This window comes from Cheilinus undulatus, linkage group 5 (genome assembly GCF_018320785.1).
Source record: "Cheilinus undulatus linkage group 5, ASM1832078v1, whole genome shotgun sequence".
NCBI classification, from domain to species: domain Eukaryota; kingdom Metazoa; phylum Chordata; class Actinopteri; order Labriformes; family Labridae; genus Cheilinus; species Cheilinus undulatus.
Window position 1 is genome coordinate 48392347 of NC_054869.1, and position 27161 is coordinate 48419507.

The window sequence follows — 27161 nt, forward strand, 5'->3', positions numbered from 1 at the left end:
AGCCTCTGAAGACCCACATGAATAAAATAATGATCAATGACATTTAAAAATCACCATCAATTTAAATTGCTTTATACACAAAACCCATTTATCATTTTGCCACTGCAATAAAGTAAATCTGTGTCAAAGCAAATAGAACAGTGTCAGTATAAAGAACATTCATATGTATCATTCACATATATTTATTTACAAAATGAAACATAATGGCCCCAGCATTGAACCTGTAGTAGTTCTGAATGAACTTGATTGATTTATACATATTTATTCATTTATTTCGGACCAAAAATAAACAATAAAAAAGTAAAGCAATGACAAAACAATTCATAGTCCATCCCACAAAGTTTTTCATGAGTCTGAAACAGGAGTAGGAAGAAGCAGAAGCTTTTCGAGTCCTACCCCCCTTTTATTAACACCATAATGTTCCCGTGTTACTCCTTATCCCACACCCCCCTCACCCACCCCCGCCCTCATTCATGCACTCAGTCACTCACTCACCCATCCTTCCATTCATTCTTCATTCTTTAGTGTCGCAAAGTCAATAGAGACAAACTTGTCTCAATTCCCAACTCCAACAATTCCAAAAAATAAAAAATAAAATAGATACAATAATCCTGACAATAACAGATTTTTGTTTTTCCTGAGGATTACACAAACAGCCCTTAGACAACACCTGGCTCTCCTTCTATGACTCTATATCTCCCAAGAATATATTTTTTATAACTTTTCTTAAGTTGTTTGACATTTTCACTCATTTTTAAATATTTTTCTAAACCATTCCACAGTGTCACCCCACAGACAGAAATGCACATAGTTTTAAGAGTAGTACGAACACTGGGTAGTTTTAATTGTGCCCCCTCCTTAATTCATACCCTCCCTCTCTGTCCAAGAACAATTTATTTAAGTTACCAGGTAGTCATTTTTTTTTTTTTTTTTTTTTTTTTTTGCTCTATAAACTATTTATACAGTTTTAAATTGTACCAGATCCATAAATTTTAACGTTTTTGTACTATGCATATTGTCTGTAGGGTGCTTTTATAGCTGTTCCCCCACACCTCAACACAATACATTAAATATGGCAGCACCAGTGAACAGTACAAAATAAATAATGCATTCTTATTCAGAATGTGCTTAGCTCGACCCAAAACTCCAACAGTTCTCGCCAGTTTAGAACAAGTGTATCTTACATGAGCTCTCCAGCAAAGTTTGTGGTCAAGTATAACTCCAAGGAATTTGTTGTCATATACTCTTTCAATAGTGACATCATCAATCATCATTTTCACCTGTATGTTTATTTTATGGTTACCAAATAACATAAATGTAGTTTTTACCAAATTCAGTGACAGTTTATTTTTGTCAAACCATGATTTAAGTTTACTTAGTTCTTTCATGACCACATCCAACAGTTGCTGCAAATCCTCACCTGTTCAGAGTATGTTTGTGTCATCCGCAAAAACAACCAGATTTAATATTTTTGATACAAAACAACACAAACTGTGTCAAAAGCGTTCTTTAAGTCTATGAATACCCCGATAGCATACTTATTACTGTCAATAGCGCTTGTGATCTATTCTGTTAAGTCCATTAATGCTAGTGCCGTTGATCTATTTGTCCTAAAACCATATTGACTGTCCATGAGTAAATTGTGTTTTTCGATAAAACTGTCCATATGAACATATTGAATTCCTATGATCTAAGTAAGCAACGAGCCAAGTGAGAGCTACTGCTCTTATTCCATATTTCTGAAGTTTTATTATTAATAATTGATGACCTATTGTGTCAGGTTCATGCAGCATTTTCCTTGTTTTAAGTGTCTGATGTTATTTCCTCTACAAAATTCCATGAGAGCCATTGAAGATGTCGTGTTATTTCTAAATCTGTTTGGTTGGACATTCAGTAGATTGTGTTTGGTGATAAAGTCATCTGGTCTTGAGTAAGATATGATTGAAATGAAGGTCACATCAATCAGCCAATCATGAGTGTTTAACTGTGAAATATTAGAAAGTACAAACCTATATGGATCTATGGATAAGATTTTTTCTTTCTTCTGTAGCACAGAAGAGCCTGAAGTGGGTTAGAAAGAACAAGTTTCTGAGTAAGAACGGTTGGTCAATGAGGTCCAATCAGCTCTCAGCAACAAGCATGAAGAAAAATCAAGCTGAAGGATTCAAACACAGAAGTTAAACCACTTTTCCTTTAAATGACTTCTGTCTACTTCAGCTTACAAATCTCAGCAGTGTCATAAACATAAAGTCCAGCATGTAGAGGCTGAGTGAATGTGGTGTGGACTCTGTGGAGGAGGGTCATGGTTTCAGAGATGCTGTAGAAGGACAGAACACCTGCTCTGTGATCCAGGTACACTCCCACTCTGGAGGACCGAGGACCAGAGACAGGAGTCTGAATATTGTTGTACCAAAAGTAATAAACATTGTCACCACAAAATAACACCCAAGATTTGTCATTACGTCCAAATCCACATTCACTCCCTGTTCTGCTGATATTCTTGTATGCGACTGCTATAGAAACAACTTCTCTCCAATCCACCTCCCAGTAACAACGTCCAGTCAGACTCTCTCGACTCAGAACCTGTAAACTATTAGTGAATCTGTCTGGGTGACTAGGATAAGACTGTTGTTTAATCGTCCATCTAACTTTTCTGTTCCCATCAGATAGTAACAGATATCTGTGTGCTGTGTTTGGATCCAGTGTGATGTCACATGAATATCTGATGAACTCCTCTCTGGTCTTGGGCTCTGGTTGTGGCAGTAAAACATCCACTTCAGTCACTGTGAGTGAGATGTTTGTCCATGTCTCTGTCAGGACGTCCTGTAGTGTATCTCTGACTGCTGACACAGCCACTGTCACATCTTCAAAGTACCTCAGAGGACGGATATGGATGCTGTATGAGTGTGTAGGTTGTCTGAGTGCTGACAGTGAGGGGTAGTCGTGTAGAAACTGGTTGTGATCCTGTGTTTGTGACAGCGTCTGCAGCTCGCCATCTTTCCTCTTCAGCTCAGCGATCTCCTGCCTCAGCTTCTCCTCCAGCTCTTTGACTCGACTCACTTCACTTTTCTGCTGGGATCGGACCTGCTGGGTCACAGTGGAGTGTTGTTTTTTCATGAGACGGATCAGCTGGGTGAAGATCTTCTGGCTGTCCTCCACTGCTTTATCAGCGGAGCAATTAATGTTCTCTGCTTCCTGTCGAAGCAGCTTCACATCTTTCTCTCTGTCCTGGATTCTCTGTTGGATGTTTTGTCGGCTCACCTCCAGCTCTCTCTGCCTCTTGGCCCTCTCTGCTGCAGCTGAGACCGTGTCATGGCCTTTATGTTTGTCCACAGAGCAAAGATAACAGATAGACTGCTGATCAGTGCGACAGAACATCTTCATCACCTCATCATGACGAGAGCAGACATCCTCTTGGAGCTTCTTGGACGGCTCCACCAGCTTGTGATTTTTAAATGCAGGTGATAAGAAATGAGGCTGAAGGTGATTTTGACAGTAAGAGGCCAGACATTGCAGACAGGACTTCTGGGCTTTCAGTTTCCTCCCGCTGCAGAAATCACAGGCCACATCTTCAGCTCCAGCATAGCAGTGATCAGCAGGAGCATCTTGGAGTCCGCTCTTCTTCAGCTCCTCCACTAAAACTGCTAACATGGTGTTTCTTAGCAGGACAGGCCTCGGTGTGAAGGTCTGCCTGCACTGAGGGCAGCTGTAGAGTTTCTTCTTAACCTCTGTATCCCAGTGGGTTTGAAGACACTCCATGCAGTAGCTGTGTCCACAGGAAACAGTCACAGGATTCTTCAGTAGATCCAGACAGATGGAACAAGAGATGTTTTCCCGCTCCAGCCGAATTCCCTTCTGTGCCATTTTAGCTCTCAGAGACAACGACCATCTGAGTTTGACTTCCTGAGAAAATAAACTAGTTTATAGCAGCTCTGATCTGCACAGCATGTGTTTGTGCTGTCAGCGTCAGCTCCTGTTGGTCACACCCATCTTCAAACTGTAGATCTGATGGGGAGAGGATGAGGAAATATTGAGTCAGAGAGGAGCTGGTTATAAAGGAAAAGGGGGAGGGATCATCAAGCTCTGCTTCATTCCAGGAAGAGGAGCCTCTCAGTTTTTCTTTTTAACAATAACGCGTCAGTTCAATGCTGCTAAACATCTGAAAATATTTCATTTCAAAGGCACATAAATCCTTCATTTCTATAGTTTTTTAAATCTGTTTTGTTACAGCGACTCTCATGAGTGACAGGACGTGTAAAACCCCATTTGGTTTAAGTTGGCATGTTATGAAAAATGTGAAGAAAACAGAATACAGTGTTGTTTCCATCCTTTTTAATTTCTATCCAATTAAATACAGCACAGGGACAAGAAATGTATTGTTTTAACTTATTAGTTTATTGTTGGAAATATACACACACTTTCTGAATCAGAAGTAATCGCACCTTGACACGGTACAAAAAAAAAAAAAAAAAAAGCAAATAAATAAGTGGCCGCCATGATCCCAGTCTAAGACAGGACCAATTTGTAAACTAGCCCCAGAGTGAGAAGTTTTTTAAAACGACCCCTTCTCTATCTCTGTGTAGATGAGCAAAATGATACTTTCTGAAAACACACATGCGCACTACGGTTACAGTCAACTGCTGTGCATGAGCGTGGCAACAGTCCGAACCAAAGTTTCATCTAGACATTGTATCCGGTCAAAATGACTGCTAGTTTTCTAGAATTACAGCTATTTGTAACTACCAGGCATTTGCTTTAACATTTTTTTGCTGCATTTAAAACATCAATCTGACACTCTGTGATACAGCTTCAAGAAGGGCTGAGCAATAATGGCAAAAATCATAATGGAGATTAATTGAATTTTTTTCCTTGATAACTGTTAATGAACGGTTATTCCAGCCCGGTTTGTGCTGTAAATATTTGTTTAATTTTAAAACAAATAGCTGAAAGTTTGTATATTTTAAAGTTCAATTCATCAATCTTGTGTTTTTCCAGAACAAAATTTTGTAGCTTAATCATTCTCTTGTAGTAATCAAACCAGCGTGGTGCTGATTCCAGTTTGGTTGGCCATTTTCAAATGAATTTTCCTGGTCTGACCTGCTGATAAAGATTTAAGATTAAACTGATTTTCTCTCTTAAAACTGTCATTGGCATTAGTGATCGACATTGACATGAGTTACAATCACACATCATCAAGGATAATATACCAAACACTACCACAGACTGTCGTTTTTTTTTTTGGTGTTATCATCAGTAGCCTTTTTTATTAAATCACCTTCAAACGTACGTCGTCATTATTTGTTTCCATCCACGAGTTGATTTAAAACAGCTGATCTGTGCGATCCAGTGTGGTAACTTTACAGAGCTTTATCATAAATTCACAAACTAAACAATGATAGAAGTTGATGTTAAACAGGAGAGGATGCATTTACAGGAGAGACCTGATAAAAGAGTCAGTTGATCAGGGATGGCACCGCTCTCCATAACTAGATATCTACTGGGTTAATTTACTAATGTGTGACCCTCAGATATGATTATGTTTAGTCAACGCTGTATATGTATTACCCCTGTCGTGCATGAAGGTGAAGATCTGCAGTTTAAGAGCCCAGACTCTCCCTCTTTCCTCTTGTGGCTGACCAGCTTGTCCAGGGCACCATCAGCATAGGCACGGCGTCCAAAGTGTTGTTGTAGTGCTCTCTCAATAGCTTGCCAGTTGAGTTGCTCTCATGATTAGAGATCAGTTTGGATCTGAGGGGCTTTTCCTTCCAAGGCAAGGGAGACTTGAACTGCCATCTCCTCATCTGACCACTTGTTCAACTTAACAGCGAACTGTACTTGAATGAGAAAGGTCTCTGGAGGGTCATTCCCATTATAATGGGGCAGCTTCATTGCATTCCATTGGGGGCCCTCTGGTGGTACTTGCAGAGCTGGCAGTCAGGTGTTGTTGTGGTCACTGTTGCCAGTCATCATCATGGATGGAGAAGACCTGCCACTTTCAGCTGAGAAGGTTTGAAGATGCTATTTTCCATTGTTTCAGCCATTCCTGGTGAGCTGAAAATACCATGGTGGACCTCTTGGTGGCACTGTCCCACCACTGACAGGGGGTCACTGGATCCATCTGGTGGGCAAATTCAGTCTTCAATAGACACTGTCTTCTTTGTTGCCACTTTCCCTCTGGTCATGCTCCTTCAACAGCATGCTATTGTGAGAAAAATTTCTCAATTTGGGAACTTAAGAACACAACTTATAACTACACTCATGGTGCAAACCACTCTGCCTAAATGCATGATGGGAAACCCAACCCATTTATCCCTCAACACACTACACTTGTATGGCTTTAAACAGTCTGATCTTTTTCTTTATTTGTAGCATAATTGCACCTGAAGTGGGTTAGATGAACAAGTTTCTGAATAAGAACCAAGGGCGTAGTTTTTAGTGGAAATTATTCAACCCACATGAAATCAGCCTTATCACTTATTACTGTGTCTACTTCAGCTATTTTGGAACACAAACAATAAAACGGTAGGGTACCTTGGAAATCTGAGGAGTAAATAGAAACTGAGCTGTATCTGAATATGTGTACTGTGATTTTTATGTAGTAAACAAATGACAGCACAAAAATATTATGCAGAGAGAATGCAGAGATGCTGTTAGCAGGTGTAAGGTGAATTAGAGGTCAATATTTTCATTCTTAGCGATTTTTTTATTTCAAATTTAGTACCCAGGGTTCATAAACTAGCCATCAACATATAGCTTCAGAAAAAAAACCCTAAGAGAGGAATTCTTAGATCCCCATTATGTCTGTGCTGAACCCTAATAGGCCCAATGATGCCATCTTAAACCCTATAGTCAGCTCCCAACTGAATAAATTCATTCAATAAATTGATATTTTGTTAAAAACAATCCATCCTAACATCGGTGAGTATAATTTCATTAATTTTTTCTGAGCTGATGAGGGGTTAGGGTACAAGATCACAGTCTCACCTGTGGCAATTCTGGTCATCCTGAGCTCCCTTATGTCAGATGTTATTTAAAAGCAAGTGAGAGATTTTATCATGTCATTGATTTCTGCTGTGAGGCCCAGTGCCTAGATTGATGAGTACTGCTTGTGCTGGAGGAAGGTGCGCATTCCTCCTGCAAAAGAATCAGTATTTAAGTGACATAGGTGGATAAATTGGTGCTCACTCTGAGAAAACTTAAAATACTTTAGTTATTAACTGAATTACTTTTCATTTTGAATAATGCACAAGGGGATATGTAAATTTTGTATTTCTTTAATTAATATGCTTTGCTTTAAGTATCTACTTGAATAGTGTTTTCCCTTTGTACTTTAGTTGAGCTGTATTTTCTCTCACCTGCTGCAGGTGTGAGACTGATCACACCTGCAGTCAGTGTGGCTGTGATGAGAGCTGCAGGTAACAGAGCATATAAAGCGGGGTACACACATGAAGATAATCGGGCTGTTTTTGTCCCGATTTTCCCCTTTTCTGACCAAGTAAGGCAAACGCCCGATTGTCTTATGTCTAATAAGATTATCCTATAAGATTATCCTGTGGTCTGAGGTGTGTTAAGAGTGAATTAGTCCCAATAATTGGCTCCAAAAACTGTTGGGGCAGACAATCGTAAATATTAAACTTGTTCAATATTTATGACCAAAAATCTTAGTGTGTGGGGAAAGCCGACGACTCCTGAGCCATGACTCCCTGAATTGTGATGTGGAACGAAATGTAGCCAATCAAAAAGCGAGCTGACTGAGGAACAAGGAAGCAGGCGAAAATGAAAACAAGCATGGATGACCTGCTGAACCATCATAAAGTTCAGTGGACTTCTTTTTTTTTTTTAGTTCGGGATTTTTACGTTAAAAATAGTCTCAAGAACACCATCATTCCCTCTTCTTGTATGTCCCCTTCAATGTTGAATGTTGTGTTTTCTGGTTGTTGCTATAATTCTTCTTCGTTTTTGTTAGATCACGTGTGATCACGTGAGATTTCTGGCTTGAAGGATGAGATTCTAGATCGGTGGTGGGACAGAGTCATGATGTGTGTGGTGTGCTGTGTTGACATTATCGGAGCACACCACACACAGTGCAATCAAAACTGTTTAATGCCTGATTTTTTATCTTCATGTGTGGGGTCTGTAACAGATAAAAAATCTCTTAAGATTTAGAAAATCCTTATGTGTGTACCCTGCTTAAGGTGTGTGCAATCAGCAGTCTGGTTTGATGTGTGTCACAGTTGAGGTGAGGCGATGAGGAGAGCGTTGGACTAATTCTTTGTGTTTTTTCTTCTGCTGGGGAAATTTTGAAATATTTGTCATTTTCTTTGATTTATTTTTGTAATCTTCAAATAAATGTTCTCCTCTGCTTATGAATCCTCCACCTGGTGGTAATTTTTTTCTCCCTCTCACACTGCCTTCCATCCAAGAGCGTGACATTTGGTGGCAGAAGTGGAATGGTACGCCTTTGTGAAGTGGAAAGAGAAAGAAGACAGTCAACCAGATGAAAGGTGTGGAACGTGGCCAAGGCCGAGTCACGAGGCGAAACCCAGCTAAACTGGAAGGCAATGAAAGTGACCGGGAATAGAGAAGCATGGAGTTTGATCCTTCACAGAAAGGGGCCACAGCTTCTTTTAAAGATCAGCCGGACAGTTACCGGATGACTGAAGCTTCTGAGCCTGTTGATGAAGAGCCGGTGGTTTGACCTAAAGTGGTTACTGTGAGTACTCAGAGAACTCAATTTACTGATGTCAACTTTATGAAAGAACTGAGAGACTTTATGGGGTCGACAACTTATCAGACGATTTTCCAGAACAAGTGCTCTCATTTAGAAGCGCATTAGTGTCTGTCTGGAAGGAAATTGAGCATGGCTCAGTTCAAGATTTGGCGCACACACTGTTCATCACGCGCCACTCTATTTTATCTAGTGTGCCTGATGTAGGCACGGCAATTAAACTGTTCCTGACTCTCTACCTGTAACTGTCGCAAGCGCTGAAAGATCCTTCTCAAAGCTCAAACTGATTAGAAGCAGCATGGCACAAGAGAGACTGTCAGGTTTGGCCGTTCTCAGTATTGAAAATAAACGTGCACGCAGTCTGGATTTGAAGAGGGTGGTTAGAGAGATTGCTCATCAATATGCCAAAAGATCAAAGCATGTATATTCTCCTGCAAGCCTGTAAAGACTGTGTTAACAGTTCAACATTTGTTGCTCTGCTTTATCAGCCTATTCAAAACGTAAATTCTTGGGCAGGCAAATCTTAATCGATGTGGAAATTCTGCACCGGCCACAAATAAGGCGTCAAATAGCACCACAGACGGCTCCTGTGTCACAGTCGCAGGAAAAGCAGCATCTTGTCAGCGAGTGTGGCCGTTTGTCATGTCAAAAAGTTTGAATTGTTTAAAATGTACACAGCAAAATTAAATGTATTAAAACAACGCATTTCACAACAGATTGGTGTGTTTTTCAGCTTTAAAAGGGCAGTGTCTATTAATCTGTTTTCTCGCATTGATCATCACTTTCATTTTTTAAGAGGTTAGATAGGGGCCCCCCTCAAAGTCAGTCATCATGACTGCAAAGTCATGATTTTGGAACAGTACCTGTGTGTTCTTCAGCCTGATGTCCACACCTGGATGAAGGAGCACAATCCACAGACTGGAGAGGAAGCAGCAGATTTGGCAGAATGGTACATGGCAGCTCATCAAGACCCTATCAAAAGGAGGACATCTGCAATGAAGCCTAGGTATGAGGGACACAGACTGACCAACCTAACAGACCACAGTAATACTGACAGCGGGGTTACGAGAAGGCCTACAATGTCTCGTTCAAAAGGTGAACTTGCTTGTTTCTATTGTCAGCAACCTTGTCACAAGACTTAGGGGTGTCCTTTACGGAAACCCAAAGCTGTACAGATGAGTTCAGTACCTAGACCAGGGAGTGAAATGAGATCTAAGGAGCCACTGTGTCAACATAAACATGTAACCAATGTAACCATTAATTGCAAAGAGGTAAAAGCACTAGCAGACACTGGCAGTAATCAAACATTAGTCAAAGCAAGTTTGATCAGTAATATTCTTCCCAGTTATGAGAAAGTTAAAAATGTAACTTGTGTTCATGGTGTCAGCCGGGATTATCCTACTGCCAATGTAACCCTTGAGATAGAGAGTCAAGTCTTTATGCTAACTGTTGGAGTTCTTGAAAGTCTAGCTAATGATGTTAACCTGGGAGAAGATTTACCCATTCTTGATGATGTTGTTCAACAAACCTCAGATGCATGTACATGTATGGTTGTTACAAGATCTATGACCAGAGGTCTAGAGCTTCTACCCAATTTTGATGATGAATTAGTGCAGGGAGGAGCCAAGGTAAAAAAGAGTAGACAACAACGTCGACATGAAAAGAACAAAGGGTCCAGTGAAGTTCAAATTCCTGTTGGTATTGATCTTAAAAGCTCAGAGTTAGACCCAGAGTGGCAGATTCCAGAACATTTCAGAGATCATCAAAGGAATGACCCAACCTTAAAACCTTGTTTGACAAAGTCTTTGAGGTGGATGGAGTACCAGAGGAAGGTGTAAAGGTGTTGCCTGGAGTCAGTGAAGATCCATTCATTTTAACACTCTGGTTCTCCAATTAAAAAGGGATGTTAAGCATACATTTGCACACTAGTGTGTGTTGAGCAAAAACAAGCAAAAAATATATATATATAAAAGTTTGGGGTTTTTTTGACAGTCCTGTAAACCAGCTTCTGCCTTAATTATTGATACCAGTTATTTGCGATTTATTTACATTTTAACCCTTTCATTGCCAAGTTTCTCTCGTGATGAAGCCCCTTTTTATGGCCTAAATAACACAATGATATATTTTCAATAAACCTGATGTAAACTTGATTTTTTTCTGATTCAGTTATTGAGGACTAGTATATGTGAAAGATTAGCATCAATATTTCTTTACAAGATTTTTTTTTTTGCTGTGTCATAATTCATAAAATACTCACTAAGCGTACATAACACACTAGTGTGTCTTGAGAAAAAAACAGCTATAAAAAATATTAAAGTTTTTTTTTGTTTTTTGACAGTCCTTAACCAGCTTCTGCTCTAATTATTGATACCAAATATTAATAATATATCCTATTGCAGGATCCTATTTCATCAGTTTACAGTCTACCCTAACCCTAATTCCAAGATTACTGCCACATACGTTTATTTTGCGGTTTGAAAAGTTGCATATATGAAGTATGGACACCCAACATTGTGATTTTTATGTTTTAAATATCAGAAAACTATAATACCCCCTCTTTAACTGGTGAATTGAATCTTGCATAGGTTCAGTGACAGTTTATTTAAATAAAGCCAACTCTTGAGTTCCTTTATTTCATCTCCAATGATATCCAATGGTTTTAATCATTTTGTCACAGTAATAAAGAACAAGTTTCTGAGTAAGAACATTTGGTGAATGAGGTCCAATCAGCTCTCAGCAACAAACATGAAGAAAAATCAAGCTGAAGGATTCAAACACAGAGGTTAAACCACTTTTCCTTTAAATGACTTCTGTCTACTTCAGTTTACACATCTCAGCAGTGGAATTATAAACATAAAGTCCAGCATGTAGAGGCTGAGTGAATGTGGTGTGGACTCTGTGGAGGAGAGTCATGGTTTCAGAGATGCTGTAGAAGGACAGAACACCTGCTCTGTGATCCAGGTACACTCCCACTCTGGAGGACCGAGGACCAGAGACACGAGTCTGAACATTGTTGTACCAAAACTTATAACCACCGTCATGACAATCTAATGCCCAAGATTTATCATTGAATCCAAATCCACATTTCCGCCAGTCCCCTTTTCTGCTGATATTCTTGTATGCGACTGCTACAAAAACTCCTCCGCTCCTCTCCACCTCCCAGTAACAACGTCCAGTCAGACTCTCTTGACTCAGGACCTGAGACCATCCAGTGAATCTGTCTGGGTGTCTAGGATAAGACTGTTGTTGACTGGTCCGTGTTACTTCTCTGTTCCCATCAGATAATAAAAGATTTCTGTGTGCTGTGTTTGGATCCAGTGTGATGTCACATGAATATCTGATGAACTCCTCTCTGGTCTTGGGCTCTGGTTGTGGCAGTAAAACATCCACTTCAGTCACTGTGAGTGAGATGTTTGTCCATGTCTCTGTCAGGACGTCCTGTAGTTTATCTCTGACTGCTGACACAGCTGCTGACACATCTTCAAAGTACCTCAGAGGACAGATATGGATGCTGGATGAGCGTGTAGGTTGGTTGAGTGCTGAAAGTGAGGGGTAGTCGTGTAGAAACTGGTTGTGATCCTGTGTTTGTGACAGCGTCTGCAGCTCGCCGTCTTTCCTCTTCAGCTCAGCGATCTCCTGCCTCAGCTTCTCCTCCAGCTCTTTGACTCGACTCACTTGGCTTTTCTGCTGGGATCGGACCTGCTTGGTCACATCGGAGCGTTGTTTCTGCATGAGACGGATCAGCTGGGTGAAGATCTTCTGGCTGTCCTCCACTGCTTTATCAGCGGAGCGATTGATGGCCTTTGCTTCTTGTTGAAGCAGCTTCACATCTTTCTCTCTGTCCTGGATTCTCTGCTGGATGTTTTGTCGACCCACCACCAGCTCTCTCTGCCTCTCGGCCCTCTCTGCTGAAGCTGAGACCGTGTCGTGGCCTTTATGCTCATCCACAGAACAAAGATAACAGATAGACTGCTGATCAGTGCGACAGAATATCTTCATCACCTCATCATGACGAGAGCAGACGTTCTCCTGGAGCTTCTTGGACGGCTCCACCAGCTTGTGTTTCTTTAAAGGAGCCGCTTGAAAATGAGGCTGAAGGTGATTCTGACAGTAAGAGGCCAGACATTGCAGACAGGACTTCTGGGCTTTCAGTTTTCTCCCGCTGCAGAAATCACAGGCCACATCTTCAGCTCCAGCGTAGCAGTGATCAGCAGGAGCAGCTTGGAGTCCACTCTTCTTCAGCTCCTCCACTAAAACTGCTAACACGGTGTTTTTCTGCAGGACAGGCCTCGGTGTGAAGATCTGCCTGCACTGAGGGCAGCTGTAGAGTTTCTTCTCATCCTCTGTATCCCAGTGGCTTTGAAGACACTTCATGCAGTAGCTGTGTCCACAGGAAACAGTCACCGGATCCTTCAGTAGATCCAGACAGATGGAACAAGAGATGGTTTCCTGATCCAGTTGAATTTCATTCTGCGCCATTTCACCTGTCAAAGATGACGACCGTCAGAGTTTGACTTCCTGAGAAATTAAACTAGTTTGAGCTCTGATCTGCTGATCTGCACAGCATGTGTTTGTGCTGTGATCGTCAGATCCTGTTGGTCACACTCATCCTCAAACTGTAGATCTGATGGGGAGAGGATGAGGAAATGCTGAGTCAGAGAGTAAAAGAAAGGGGGGAGGGTTTATAAAGCTCTGCTTCTTTCCAGGAAGAGGAGCCTCTCAGTCAATGTTTCCTTTTTAACGCGTCAGTCCAATTCTGCTTAACATCTGAAAATATTTGAAGCTTTAATTCTACAACTTTATAACTTTTGCGCTTAAACTTAGAAATTCATTTAAAAAATCTTTCATGTTGAGTTCCTGCATCACCTCAGATATTTTTAAGTTTTCAGCAGTATCAGCTGAGTATCATCAGTTTTCATGAGTGATAGGACGTGTAAAACCCCAATTCCTTTAAAGTTGGAATGTTATAAAAAAAATGGGAATAAAAACAGAACACAGTGTTGTTCAAATCATTTACAATTTCTATCCAATTAAATACAGCACAGGGACAAGAAATTTATTGTTCCAACTGATTTATTTTATTGATGGAAATATACACACACTTTCTGAATTAGAAGTAATCGTGTCTTCACATGGTACAAAAAAAGTGCAAATAATTAAGCGGCCACCATGATCCTAGTCTGAAGCAGGAACAATTTGGAGCACCCCCATCTCTATCTCCATGTAGATGGGTAAAACAGCACTTTCTGAAAACACACATGCACCCTACGGTTGCAGTCAATTGTCGTTTGTGAGCTTGGCAGCAGTCTCAATCAGAGTATCAGCTAGACATTTTTGTCTCTGGTCAAAATGATAGGCAGTTTTCTAGAATTACGACAATTTAGAACAACTACCAGACATTTGCTTTAATATTATTTTGCTGCATTTAACCTCAGCTAAATGCATCAATCTCACTCTGTGATACAGCTTCAAGTAGCAATCATGGCAAAAATCCTAATTGCTATTAATTGACATTTTTTTCCTTGATTACGGTAAATGTAAAGGTAGATTTCAATAAAATTTAACATATATATTTTTTGTATCTCAATTCATTGTGTTTTTGGTAACTAATAATCCACTTGAGGGCATTTTTATCATTTTTCAGATTATATTCATAAGTTTTTTAATAATGTTTTGATCATATTGATTAGATAGAGGTATCATAAAAGTATGTATTAAATATGATACAACAGGCTTTAAAATTAAAATGATTTTCTTTCCTTAAAAACTGTCATTGGCATGAGTCACTGACATTGACATGAGTTACAATTATGCATCAACAAGGATAATATACCAAACACTACCACAGACTGTTGTTTTTTAGAAAAACTATGCTTTATCTGGAAAAAGTCACAAAAATGATCATTCCTTTTAATGATCATGTTCCTTGTTGCAATAATAAAGATATTATTTTACATTTTTATCTGTCTTTGACACAAACTCATCTTGCCCCCCCTTCATAGGCTACACACACAGCTTTTCATCTATTTTGCTTTCTTCCTCTCCCTCACTGTGTTTCTGCTTTAGTGTTATCATCAGTAGCCTTTTTGTATTAAATCACCTTCAAACGTACGTTGTCATTATTTGTTTTCACTCGCGAGTTGATTTAAAACAGCTGATCTACGTTACCCAGTAAAAAATGGTGTCAGCCATCAGACACGTGTGGTGTTATCCCTAAAGTCCCTGAAGTTTTCAAGACTTTACCCCCCCACACACACAGACACACAAAATTTTACCCCATAAAGTCCTTAAATAATCATGAGAAAATTCCCTACAATTTCAATATAAATTCCACCCAATCAAATTTCCAGAGGTTTACAAATAAAAATCCTAAAGACTCCCTGAAAAATTAGTGAATTTCCAAACAAATTCCCTAAACTTTCCATGAAAATTCTGGAAAATTTTAAAGGAAATTCCAACCCCAAATGTATTATCACATTCCTCAAAAATCTATGGAAAATTATTGAAATTTTCCATCATTATCACAAAGCAACAACAAATTTTAAAGCTTGACTTGTTATCTCATAATTGTGGCTTACTTTCTCAAATTCTTAGCTCCTGTGGTGTGGACAGCTAGCATGCATATGGGTGCAGATTGCCAAACATCGGGCCTGTGGCTTCTTTTCCTTGTGTCGTTCCCTCCTCTCTCATTCCTATTTCTTACTTTCCACTGTCCTATCTAGGGATTGCATGATGACCTCTTTACACGATTAATTGCGGTATTAAACTTTATGATTAGTTAATCATAACATTTCCTAAATACCGCAAATTTCCCGAAAATGTTATGCCGGAACCATATTGGTACGTCAGCGCAACTCACCCAGAACGAGGACAAAGTTACACAACAACCGTGTGTCATGTGTTGCTTCGTGCAGTTGCAGGCAGAGGCGTGTCACAGTCCCAAACAAACTACAGCATGGAAGAGGAAGAGCTGTTCCATCCAAATAGACGGTTGAATTTTTTTGTATACAAAAAAAATGACCAGGGTGTCATTGTGGCAGACGGCCAGCCTAAATGTAAAACGTGCCACAAAAAAGTTGCAGTGAAATCAGGCAATACTTCAGCACCTCCGGTATAACTGCCTGGCATCGTACGCCAAAGTAAAGTTAAATAGTTACTGGATTAAGTCATGTCAATGTTAGGGGTTGGGATCGAAACCCAGGTCCATAAGGACCCAGTTCTGTGTTTTTGAAATACCCTAACTCAATTAGCTCATCAATACTGCTGTTGAGTCTGATAGGCTCTGTGACATAACGCCATTTTGAGATATGACTGGTGTAAAAACATACATCAGTTCCTTCAAGGGGAACATAAACTAGAAGTGTCATGCATCACATTAAACAAAAAATGTACCTTAAACTGTCGGCTTGAGGAAAAAAGACACTGCCTGTGAAGCAGGCAGGCCCACATATCCCTCTCTTCAGCTGCTTCAGGACAGTTTTCTTCTTTAGCTGCTCAGATAAATGTTGAAAAGTGCTCCCAAACTTTGAGACAATCTTGTTTGTTAACAATATTAATCTGCAATAGACAATTGAAATCTGCAGTGGAATCGGCAGAATTGAAGTAAACTAGGGCTGCAAGCAGCACTGGAGGGCCCTCGCACCCTGCTGCAACTTGGGGTGTGGCGCAACCACCATTGTGTGGCAATAGCAGGGTGTAGTTGAACTTGTGCAGTGTGCTGCAGCTCGGGAAAGACACCAGGGCGATCCTTATTTGAGTGTCATTCTGTTAAAAAAAGTCAGCATGGTGCACTTTGTATATGATGTAGTATTGCCCCTCAACAGTAGGTGGCAGTATGTCAAAGGTGGAGGTGGATGCTGGGTCATCCGGGAATAAAGCTTGTCCATGTTGGGACGGATATTAAGGAGTTCAGGTCAAAATCATAGCATGATAGGTTCAACACAGTAAGAATAATCCAGAAATGACCCATTTGCATCGCTTCCTGTTGGCAGTAGAGGGCGCCATGATGAGATGTTTTCATGTGGGTGTGTTCAATATGATACTGTTGTGTTGCCATAACGATTTGGAGACCACAGAATGATATCCCCCAAAGTTACATCAGTTTTCAGTTTTTTTTTCAAAATTGCCTTATTTTGAAATTGGGACAGAGCTGTGTGGACTTCCTGTTAGGATTTTGGTATGGGTCCAAATGGCTTTTATTTTAGCTCTGATGATGATCCATATGCAGAGAGAAAATCATAGGCCTAGGATGAACGGTGTATTTTTGGTGAATTTTTTGTGGCAACCCATAAAACAGAAATGAAAAATCAATGGTGTAAATGTTCATCTGGCAGAAGGGGGCGCTGTGGCAAGAAGATGATATTGATGCATGGTTGTATTCAGGACGATTGTGAAATTATCCTTGTGAAGTCTGGTGATGATTGAAAGAAACACTAAAAAATTACAAGGCAATAATGGTGTAATTTCACATCGAAAAATAGAGCAAAATGCAGAAAGTTTGGGCACCGATAACGTCACCATCCTATGGTGAAAACTCACCATAACCTAGGGTCTCAAGGTTGTCTAGTTTGAGTAAAAAAAAATCTGGAGTCAGTCAGATAAAATCTCACAGACGAGTTCGTTCAAATACGACCCCTAAATTTATGAAAAGCAAATTTTAAAAATCAAAATGGCTGACTTCCTGTTTGATTTACAATATGGGTCCAAGAGGCTTTTTTGTAGGTCTGATGATGACCTATATGCACACTGAATTTCATAAGCCTAGGCTGAACTAGCTGAGGGGGCTAGCTGATATAAACAAATCACTGTATTGTCATTTTCACAGCTCCTCTTTCTGCTCTGCTTGGCTCAGCCACGGTTTCCCTCTCTCTCTCTCCTGCGTGCTTGCAGCCTCACTCCCTCTCCCTCGTGTGCACGCTCACTCCACAGGAGAAAAATGACAGAGTGGCTAAAAGCATCAACTGAATGTTCCAATCATTGGTGATGAAGATCGACCAGAGGAGCAAATAGACAACTCAAGATGTGTACAAGTTTGTTTCATAATTTTCGTCAATGCTTTTATATCTATTTATATCTCCTCTCAAGTATGAAAATGGTCTTCCGCAGCAAAGATGATCACTCGTGGAGATTGTTCAACTCAAGTATGAAAATGGGCTCAAACAACAAAGATTGTGGATCATAGAGATGTTCTACTTCAGATGTGAAGTCTAGGAGAAACTGCAGTTAGCTTCAGCCTGTGTGTTAGTTCAGTTAGATAGGTAATTGCTCTGAAATCACGAGGTTGTTGGTTCAAATCTTCTGTGGGTTTTTTAAGCTGCTGGTGTAAATCACTGACTCAGGAGTAAAGGGGACTGTCATAGAGTTGGAACGTTGTGGGTTTGATTCTTGGTGCATTTTTAAGTCCAGTCCCCAAAAGCAGAGATCAGATCCTCTGAGAACCATGAACAGGTGTGTGTCTCAGTGGCTCAGTGGAAAAGCCAACTGACTGTGAATCAGGAGTTCACAGGTTCAAATCTTACCATGGGTCCATCTATTTTAAAAGTCTGAGTCCAAATCTAGACTTCAGGAGACCTGGACAGGAGTTGGCCTTTCAAATCTAACCAATGTCTTTAAGTTTTCAAGATCTGAGTCCAAATAAAGAAGGAAAAGCCCCTCTGAGGGTCTGCTGCATGTCTGGCTCTGTAGCCTAAAGAGATAGTGGACTGACTCAGAGTCTGGAGGTTCCAGGTTCAATTCCCATCTTGGTCTCAGTGAATTTTAAAACCACATCCTGAACAAAGAGGATAAATGCGCCAGGAGAAGAGATGGTAGTGTGAAAGGTATGGCGGCGGTGGCACAGAGGACTGGACTAGACCAGTTCTGCAGGGGATGCTGGGGTTCAAACCCCACTGTGGCCGGTACCTGGATCAAAGCATGCCTGATGGAGAAGGGGGGACGCGGCGCCGCGCCCCCCTGGGGAGCCGTCAGAGATGTAAGTAGGGGGTTATGCAACAAAAACGCAGACACAGCTGGAGTTTTACAAGATGGAGTCTTTATTTGCATGCATGGATGATCACTGAACCCCTCATGGGGACTTCATCTCCTCCACTGTACAAACAGGAAATACTTAGTATCATTTATTTTGACAGGGCATTTGAACGTACGGAAATCAAGAAAACAGACAACTTCACTCGTTTTTCGATTTGTGTCCAAAATCGAAAAACGAGTGAAGTTGTCCGTTTTCTTGATTTCCGTACGTTCAAATGCCCTTTCAAAATAAATGATACTTTGGTACCCTGACCCTCCAGGCCCGCTCTCTCTGCTCATTCAGCAGCCTGCAAACAAAAAACACATGAACTCACATTCCACATAAATAAACATACGGATGAGTCTTTTACTCACGAGTTTCTGCAGCTTGGCGTCCTTCTCCTGCTCTTCAGTCTTCAGGTTGTCCTAGTCTGACATCAGCTTCTCCTGCTCCAGCAGCAGACCCTGGTTCAGACTGAGAGGAGACACTCGCTGAGCTCTGATTAGGCGCTTTTTAACAGCAGTGTAACTGTCTGGAGAAATGCCAACAAACCACATCAACATAGATTCATTTTGCTTGGTTTCTGGAAATTTCTCCAAACAATTATTTGGCTTCAAAAATGGTAGAAGGCAGAACATTTCTGAAATGATAGACCTTTACATCAGTGGGTCCCAACCTTTTTTCTTTGGGGTCCCTCTACTCTAAACACTCTAAAGCCCCCAGGACAATCTCTGAAAAATTAAACATCATTTTTAATTGTTTTATTGACTAAATCCAGCATAACAGGCTTGCATAAACGAGTTCTTCATAAATATCTGCATATAAACTATCCATTATTATTATTATAACGGCATTTAGAGCCACCATAAGAATACCAAAATGAGAAGGTTCGGTCAATTTTTAAGTAAAATCTCAAACATTTCTAATTTAACAAGTCATAAATTTACCAGAAAAAGAAAACTGGAAATTTATGTCAACTCAAAGGTAGATTTTTTTGTCATTATAAAATCCAAAGGAGCCGTGGAAAAGAAAATGACAAGAGAGGAAGCTGTTTTCCTTCCATAAGTCCTACAGTTGACGGCCTAATCAGGAGATTTTTCTTAGTATGATTGATCAGTGAGGAAATGATCCAAGAATGATCACATTATCATTATTCCCTAGACTCTGAAGAGACATTTCTATTCACTGTTTTCAGTTTGGGTCCTTGTAAATTCACAAGTTTAGGATGTTCAATTCTGACATTTTAAAGTGCATGATGAAATAATTTAGGACTTTTGAACTAGAAAATTCTGAGTTCAGGTTCTTGAAAAAATACGACTTTATCATTACAAAAATGCTCTTTTAAATGTCACCTTTTTTCAAGAAAGGTACAGATCTTTATTTTGTTGGACTTTTTAGCGGGCTCTAATACTTTCTCTTTCATCACATTTTCAATCATGACTGTATAAATAAAAGTTCATTATAGGCGCCCCCCCCCAGGGGTGCCTGGACCCCAGGCAGGGAACCTTCACATGACAACAATGTAAGAGGTGTGTGTAGACTTTTAGAGCCAGTGTAAAGCCAGACTACAGTCGTATGCAGCTAAGAGTTCCTGGCTCAGTAAAGAGGAGTGGTACGAGGATTTTACATCCTTCCTCATGAGGATCACACACAGTAGACAGTCGTAATGACTGTCACTACTTTGGTTTGAAAAAACAATAAAAAACAAACTTTAGGATAATTTAAACCAGCATAAAGTGGTTCAATGAGAACCAATCAAACCTGTGGAATTATCCTAGATCTAAAAAACATCAAACATGAATAGGTTTGTTTATTTTTCTGCTGTTTCATTCGTCTCTGTGGACTTGAAGTCAAAATTTTAGGCCAAGTTCAGACAGTTCAAGTCTTGTCACAAACATTTATTAGTCTAAATGAGTAAAACTCAGCGTGTGGCTTCATTGGGATGGTTTGTGGCTCTTTTATGTCTTCATTTCAAATATTTTTCCCCAGAAAACCTTAAAAAAATTTCACCTCAGGAATGAATGGAATCACGTCACATTAATCAGTTTGTTTCCACTTTTATACAGGAGGCTTTAATTGTCAACCTTTATTTTTTCTCGTAGGTTTTTTCATTACTCTTTCTTCTAATTCTTCTACCTTTTTTTCCTTTTTTTGACACTTTTAATCAATTTTTGCTGCTTTTAGCCCATTTGTGCCACTTCTTCTTGCCAGTTTTGTAGTTTTTGCCACTTTCATCCTGCTTTTTGCAATTCTTTCCCCTTTTTGGCAATTTTTTGGCCACTTTTCACAATTTAAGCTGCTTTTTGACATTAAATGACACTTTGCCACTTTTTGACTATTTTACTCAATTGTCACCATTTTTTTTACCACATTTTTGTCACTTTTTACAATTTAAGTCAATTTTCACTTAACTTTTTTAGCCCATTTTGCCACTTTTTGCCCCTTTCATCATCTGTAACTCCTTTTTATGTCGCTTCTCACCCATTGTTGCTACTGTTCACATAGTTTTTGCCATTTAATGCTTTTTTTCGCCTATTCACCAATTTTTTTTTCTGCTTTTAGCTGTTTTGGTCACTTTTCATTCATTTTTGCATCTTTTTGCCCATTTTAGTCACTTTTCATTAATTTTTTACCACATTTTTGCCACTGTTTGCCGTTTTAGTCACTTGTTGCCATTTTTTTACCACGTTTTTGCAGCTTCTAACTATTTTCATCATCCATAACTTGCCCCCATTTTTGCTACTTGTCTCCTAGTTTTTGCCATTTAATGCCTATTTTTTGCCTTTTCACCAATTCTGTTTCTGCTTTTAGGCCATTTTAGTCACTTTTCACAATTTTTGGCACATTTTTTGCTGCTTTCTGACCATTTTTTGTTATCTGTAACTCCTTTTTGACACTTTTTACCCAGTTTTTGCCATTTTATTCCAATTTTGAACCTTTTTACCATTCTGCTTTTTGACCATATATACCTCTTTTAATCCATTTTTGCCACTTTTCACCACTTTAAATGTGGCTATTGCAAAGGTATTTTTCAACAATTTGGCTCATTTGTTGAGCAGTTTTCAGTAACACTGGTCTAAATAATTAGTGTACTTATTTTACTGCAGACTTTGATTCAAATATCTCATGCCATGTGTTTCTTCTTATGTCTGTGCTCTCTAACGTCTTTAAAAATGTAGTTTGATTTTAAATAGTCAGACTTACTCTGTGAGCTCGTCCAGCATCCTCTGCTTGTCTTCGATCTGGTCTCTCAGTGGGCTCAGCTGTTTGTGGTGAGCCTCTCTGTGGTTCTCCAGCTGCTCCTCCAGAGTTTTCTGTGCCACACAGACACAAAAACATTCAGCTATTTCACATTTCTGTAACAGAGAGTCTCAGTGATGTGTTTCCCCCTCACCTTTATGTCCCCGTCCCCATAGCGTCTTCTGATGTCCTCCTTCTCCTCTCCTGATATCTCATGTCTTTTCTCTGATGAAAAACAAAGAGGAAAATTCCATCAAGTTAGCCTGTTTTTACTTGAGCTAAGATGTTTTAATGGTTATTATAAAGGTGCAAACCGTGAGCCTGCAGCTTAGCGAGCTCCTTGGTCAGAGTGTCCTGGCTCTCCTCCAGCTGTCTCTTCTTCTGCTCCATGTTCAGCATGTAGTCCGTCAGAGACTTAATCTTGGCCTGGTGCTGCACGGACCACAAAAAATGTGCTGTTTGTTTGTGCTGCTCACTTCCTGCCAACGTTTATATGTTCCCATTTTTTAAATATCTATTTATTTTGTGGTTGACTGTCACTAGGAAGCAACCCGACTTCATCTGTCCAAACATTTGTGTGTCAGCCATGTTTGTCTGTTGACACCACCAGGAGGAGGGAAAGGTGTGCATGCATGTGTTTCATTGTCAGTCACACTGCCAACTACTGGCCTGGCATGCATACTACAGCAGTTTCAGGCACATTAATGGATCTGATTGACATTTAAACACCAAACCTTAAAAAAACAAAAACAAAAAAACAAAGAAGAAAAGGGATTCTGTTCTCAGAGGATAGTTTTTGTGTAAAAATGGCTGTAGTGATAATTATGCTAAATGTGCTGCTTTTTGACCACAAAAATAAAAATGGCAGACTTCCTGTTTGTTTTACGGCATGGGTCCAAAGGCTTTTTTGTAGAACTTGAAATGATGTAAAAGCTCAAGAATTTTCAAATCCTCGATAATCCTGCTGCAGGGGCTGAATTTTCAAATTACTGTGGGGGGCGTTACTGAGCCAAAAAGCCATGCCCACCGACAATCATCCTATCAATCATCTCGTTTTTATACTGGATGTTTTTCTGCCAAGTTTCATGGCTTTACAAGTTTTGTAAGCGCTAGGTAATTCTACTTCCTGTTACATGGTGAATGAAAAATTGTCACTGCCACACCATTTTAGGTAAGGACTCTTGACCTTCAAATTTGAGTAATATCAACATGCATTCTGGTGCATTTATCATGTTTTTAGATTGAAAATGATCTCCCTCTTTCATTGTTTTTCTTTGGAGCCGACATGGTCTGCAATTACTGACAACCATACAAACACTGAGGCACTGGGCATTAGAAGATTTTGAAAATACTAATCTTCCCAATAAGCCATGTGACATTTTCCTGACTACCTGTCACCTTTCAGCACTTACTTCAGCAACAGAGCTGTCTCCACTGCCCCTGCCTCTGACTCACTCTCAATCTCAACCACCTACATCAGGAGACATGGAGATGCACTGAGCATTCTTTCATATTGGTAATTGAAATAAGCTTAATGTAGATTGTTCATATGAAGATTTCTGTGATGTAGCTTAGTCATGTTATCAGCATATCAAATACACAGATAGTATAGCAGCCTAATAATTATGTAGGCTACATTAGAAATGGGCCACCTCCTTAAAACATGACCGAGCAGTTTGACAGTTCAGAAATTGTCAAATGTGTTTTCAGACCTGGAGTCTTCTTTTAATGGACGCTGTCAGAGAGAGGAATAACGTCATGAGAGAGAAAAAAGTGATAAAGTGGAACAGATTTGATTGTGAAGTGGCTGTATGTGTAGGAAACCAGGAAAACGCGGACTGGATTTCTACTGATATGGGCATTCCCCCTAATGAAAAAATGGAACGGATTTGATTGTGAAGCAATGGAAAGAACGCTGAAGTAAATCGGTCATAATGGCAAATGTGGGGGGGTCCAAACGACGTTTTTTTTCAAGGTGAGGGGGACGTGACCCCCCAGATTATATTGTGGTGACACCCATGAATCTATGACAAAGTCAAAGGAGGGGGCTTTAACTTTGAAAACTGTTGGGGGGCGCTATTTTTGCAATTCTGAATTTTCATGTTGGAGACCCAAAAAATATAAAAATTTTCACGAAACTTAATGTACATGCAAAGTTTCCCACGAATTCAGAAATGTTAAGGGCCTCAAAAGTCCATGCAATGACGGCAAATGCGTAAGTAAAATAATCCTAGCAAATACAATTGGGCCCGAGCACCGAATTAGGTCCTCACACCACTCGATGCTCGGGCCCTAAAAATGAACGAGAAACAATCCTTACAGATACAGTAGGGTCTTCGCTCTGAGGTCGGTGCTCTGGCGGTAATTAGCGAACTTTACGAGCTGAAGACGGAAAATGTGATGCTTTCAGATAACCTCAGTAAATAAGACGACTGTATTACATATGTTATGATGTGTTCAAATGCCACAGAAAAATTGGAAAATTTAGTTTTTGATGAGAAACTTTAATAAATACAGTTGTAAATATGAGGAATGTGTTTATATTTGAGGGACATAAAATAGATGTGACTGACTGAATTATAGCTTTTTAACTCAAAACACTACTCGACTAAGACCACTCGAGTGGTCCATCCAAATGGGATTATCATTTTTCTTGTATTTTTTTGGTTACTTTACATTGTTGATGTATTATTTTGTTATGAGAGCATCCTAGGATGGAAATAAATTAAAATTCAAGACCTATAAGGAGTGTTCATGTGATTTTACTTATTCATGGTAGTGTGAAATTAATTAAAGCAAAATTAATTGTGATAATCATAAAATTACAATTATTTCTGACAATAATCGCACCAAGAAAATCTGTAATTGTGACATCCCTAGTCCTTTCTCTACCAAGACCAAAAACTATCTAAAAAACTAAAGATTTGGCATGAAAAGTCATGATTTTTTATTGAAATACAGCTTTCTTGTGTCTGTGCATGCTTTAAAAAATGATTGACACAGGTGTTTCTTTTCCTTGTTCAATAAAATCTCTTTATTTGTACATTTTTTTTACAAAATAAAGCCAATCCAGCGTTAATGATACACCACATGACGTAAACAGTTCATTGGGTATGATTTAAAACGACTGAAATTATTTAAAAAACACTGAAAGATGACCCATCATCCTCAGACCCCACTGTGGTTGGGGTATTTTTGACATTTCTAAATCAACATGGTGACGCTCCAGCAGAGAAACCTGCAAACTTTATTTACAGAAGCATCATTCAAAGACAGGAGGCCATGTTATTCTTGAAACAAAAATCATTTTAACCCAGAAGATGGCAAAAAAATGGCAGTGTGTGTTAGCATAGCAACATCCAAGCCCTGGAAAATTCAGAACCGACGATTCCTGTAAACAGATGACAACCACGCTACCCATTTCAGCCTTTCACTCGTCATTAGGAGACAAAAAATGTGCATTACAGCTGTTTTTAATATTGTTTCTCTACTGAAAGTTTGAGGGTCTTTTTAAGTGCAATTAGGGGGTTCTACCTTGATATAACTTCAAATGAAAATCCGTTTTTAAACCCTCATAAAAAAAAAACCAAATGTGTGCAGCCTCCTATCATTGATGAGTTTAATTCTAAAATATTCAAAAACCCCACACTGTTATCAAAAGCACTCAAATATCTTCAGGATTTTTGCTTTCCTGAAAAAGTGGCTTTGGAAAAATGGCTTTTCATTTTTAAATCCCAAACAAAATCAAACACCGGGGTCGATTTGATTCTCAGCGCGTCTTTGGCTCAGGATGGTGCTGAATCACATCCAGGGAGGGATCACACAGAGCCCTTGTCACTAGATTTAAATACACGGGTGGAGATTGGTGTTATGTAAAGCTAAGGACTGCTCTGAAGGACTGCTATAAATATAATCAATCATTTCATCATCGCTCAGCTGGGAAAATCCGTGTGATCCTGATAGCTCTGTACTGTATGAACTGACTGTATGCATGTGTAAAAACAGCTCAAATGGATAGAAATGACAGTTTACGGTAGTTTTTTGAACGTTGTCTGAAGCAACAGTAAAGGCACAAGTGAGACAACACAAAGAAAAAATGTTTACAAGTTTGGTCTCCATAAAAATTCATAAATTTATAAATCAACAAAAAGAAAAGGAATATTTACAGGAATGCCTGTAGCTGCTCAGAAGCTGCTGCTACTACAGAAAGAGCTAAACAAAACACTCAAGGAGAGCTGAAAATAGCTGCAATTATACCTCTAAATACACTAAGAATCAATATATTACGCTAAATTCTGAAGAAGAAACACAAAAGTACGCTACAGCTCAGCGAGGAAAACCACAAGAAGAAGAAAGAAGATGAACATTCAGAGAAAAAGAGGGTCGCCGCACCTCAGAAAAACTACAAAGCTTCACAGTTCAGGAGGAAATTTACTGCCTGGCACCCAAACCAATGCAGGTCATCTGAGCCCCGCCTATTCACTGATGCTGCATTCATGTCACACAGGAATTTACAGCTTCACCAGCTGTATATGTCATATTTACCATCATTCAACCAACTTTTACATTCAGTTATTCTGCAGATTTAGATTTTTTAATACAATGCAAAAATGTGATTGATTTTAAGAGCTGGTTTAAGTTTGCACAGACAAGCCTTAAACCTTCTTCCTGTAAAGTTTATGTGAAGGTGTTATGATAGAACTGATCTGTAGACGCTTATCCAGATGAGATTTTATTAATGAAAAACAATTAAAGTCCCTGCAAAGTGAAATCCAAACTCTGTCTTAACACACTAGACATGTTGGAATAAGGCTGCTGTAAACATGTGAAAACACTGAGATCTATGTGTGAATGAATTTAAGACTTATACCGTGAGAAAGCTGTTCACCCCTTTCCTCACTAGGCTTAATTTGGACAGGGCAAATATAGTCCCTGCAAAGTCACCGGTCATCTTTGGGGAAGTACCCTGCTCCATAACACTACAATGACATAAAATCACTGAGCAGTTCATCTTAATACAGTCTGTTGCTAGCAAATGTCACTGCCTTCATTAAAAGTTAATATTCTGTTTTTTTGTTCAGTTTGCCAGATCTATCAGCCAAGCTGGCCTACAGGTCAGTTAAAATATCATAATTAAGAGATTTGTGCCAGAAAACTGTAACTTTAATCTGTAATATCTGTCTTTCT

The 27161-nt window shown here is 39.5% G+C and overlaps 3 protein-coding genes across 4 annotated transcripts; all 3 read right to left on the reverse strand.

Annotated features, from left to right (window-relative positions):
• Window positions 1-955: 955 nt before the first annotated feature.
• LOC121509538 (tripartite motif-containing protein 16-like) lies at window positions 956-3888 on the reverse strand. The gene has a single exon (XM_041786978.1). The coding sequence runs from the start codon at window positions 3862-3864 to the stop codon at window positions 2209-2211; it is 1656 nt and encodes a 551-aa protein (XP_041642912.1). The 5' UTR covers window positions 3865-3888; the 3' UTR covers window positions 956-2208.
• A 7654-nt stretch (window positions 3889-11542) lies between these two features.
• On the reverse strand, window positions 11543-13216 carry LOC121509540 (tripartite motif-containing protein 16-like). Its single transcript, XM_041786980.1, has one exon. It carries the CDS (start codon window positions 13205-13207, stop codon window positions 11543-11545), a length of 1665 nt encoding a protein of 554 aa, XP_041642914.1. The 5' UTR covers window positions 13208-13216.
• Window positions 13217-19015: 5799 nt separating this feature from the next.
• On the reverse strand, window positions 19016-22374 carry LOC121509542 (kinesin heavy chain-like). Of its 2 annotated transcripts, none has more exons than XM_041786985.1 (5): window positions 22289-22374; window positions 22129-22199; window positions 21939-22048; window positions 19109-19266; window positions 19016-19041 (listed from the first exon to the last, which is right to left on the reverse strand). In XM_041786985.1, exons 1-4 carry the CDS (start codon window positions 22371-22373, stop codon window positions 19248-19250), a joined length of 285 nt encoding a protein of 94 aa, XP_041642919.1. In that variant the 5' UTR covers window position 22374; the 3' UTR covers window positions 19016-19041; window positions 19109-19247. The 2 variants fall into 2 exon arrangements, with proteins under 2 accessions (XP_041642919.1, XP_041642917.1); XM_041786983.1 differs by having other exon boundaries at window positions 19024-19041; window positions 19109-19208.
• Window positions 22375-27161: the final 4787 nt, after the last annotated feature.

What these genes read in the sequence shown, in the direction of transcription:
- LOC121509542 (XM_041786983.1), bottom strand. Translation starts at nt 22,373, where the DNA reads ATGCTGAACATGGAGCAGAAGAAGAGACAGCTGGAGGAGAGCCAGGAC. An exon ending in ATGGGGACGGGGACATAAAG is followed by an intron (nt 22,049 to 22,128) that starts GTGAGGGGGAAA and finishes TGTGTGGCACAG; the next exon opens with AAAACTCTGGAGGAGCAGCT. An exon ending in ATGCTGGACGAGCTCACAGA is followed by an intron (nt 19,209 to 21,938) that starts GTAAGTCTGACT and finishes GTCTCCTCTCAG; the next exon opens with TCTGAACCAGGGTCTGCTGC.
- LOC121509538 (XM_041786978.1), bottom strand. Translation starts at nt 3,864, where the DNA reads ATGGCACAGAAGGGAATTCGGCTGGAGCGGGAAAACATCTCTTGTTCC.
- LOC121509540 (XM_041786980.1), bottom strand. Translation starts at nt 13,207, where the DNA reads ATGGCGCAGAATGAAATTCAACTGGATCAGGAAACCATCTCTTGTTCC.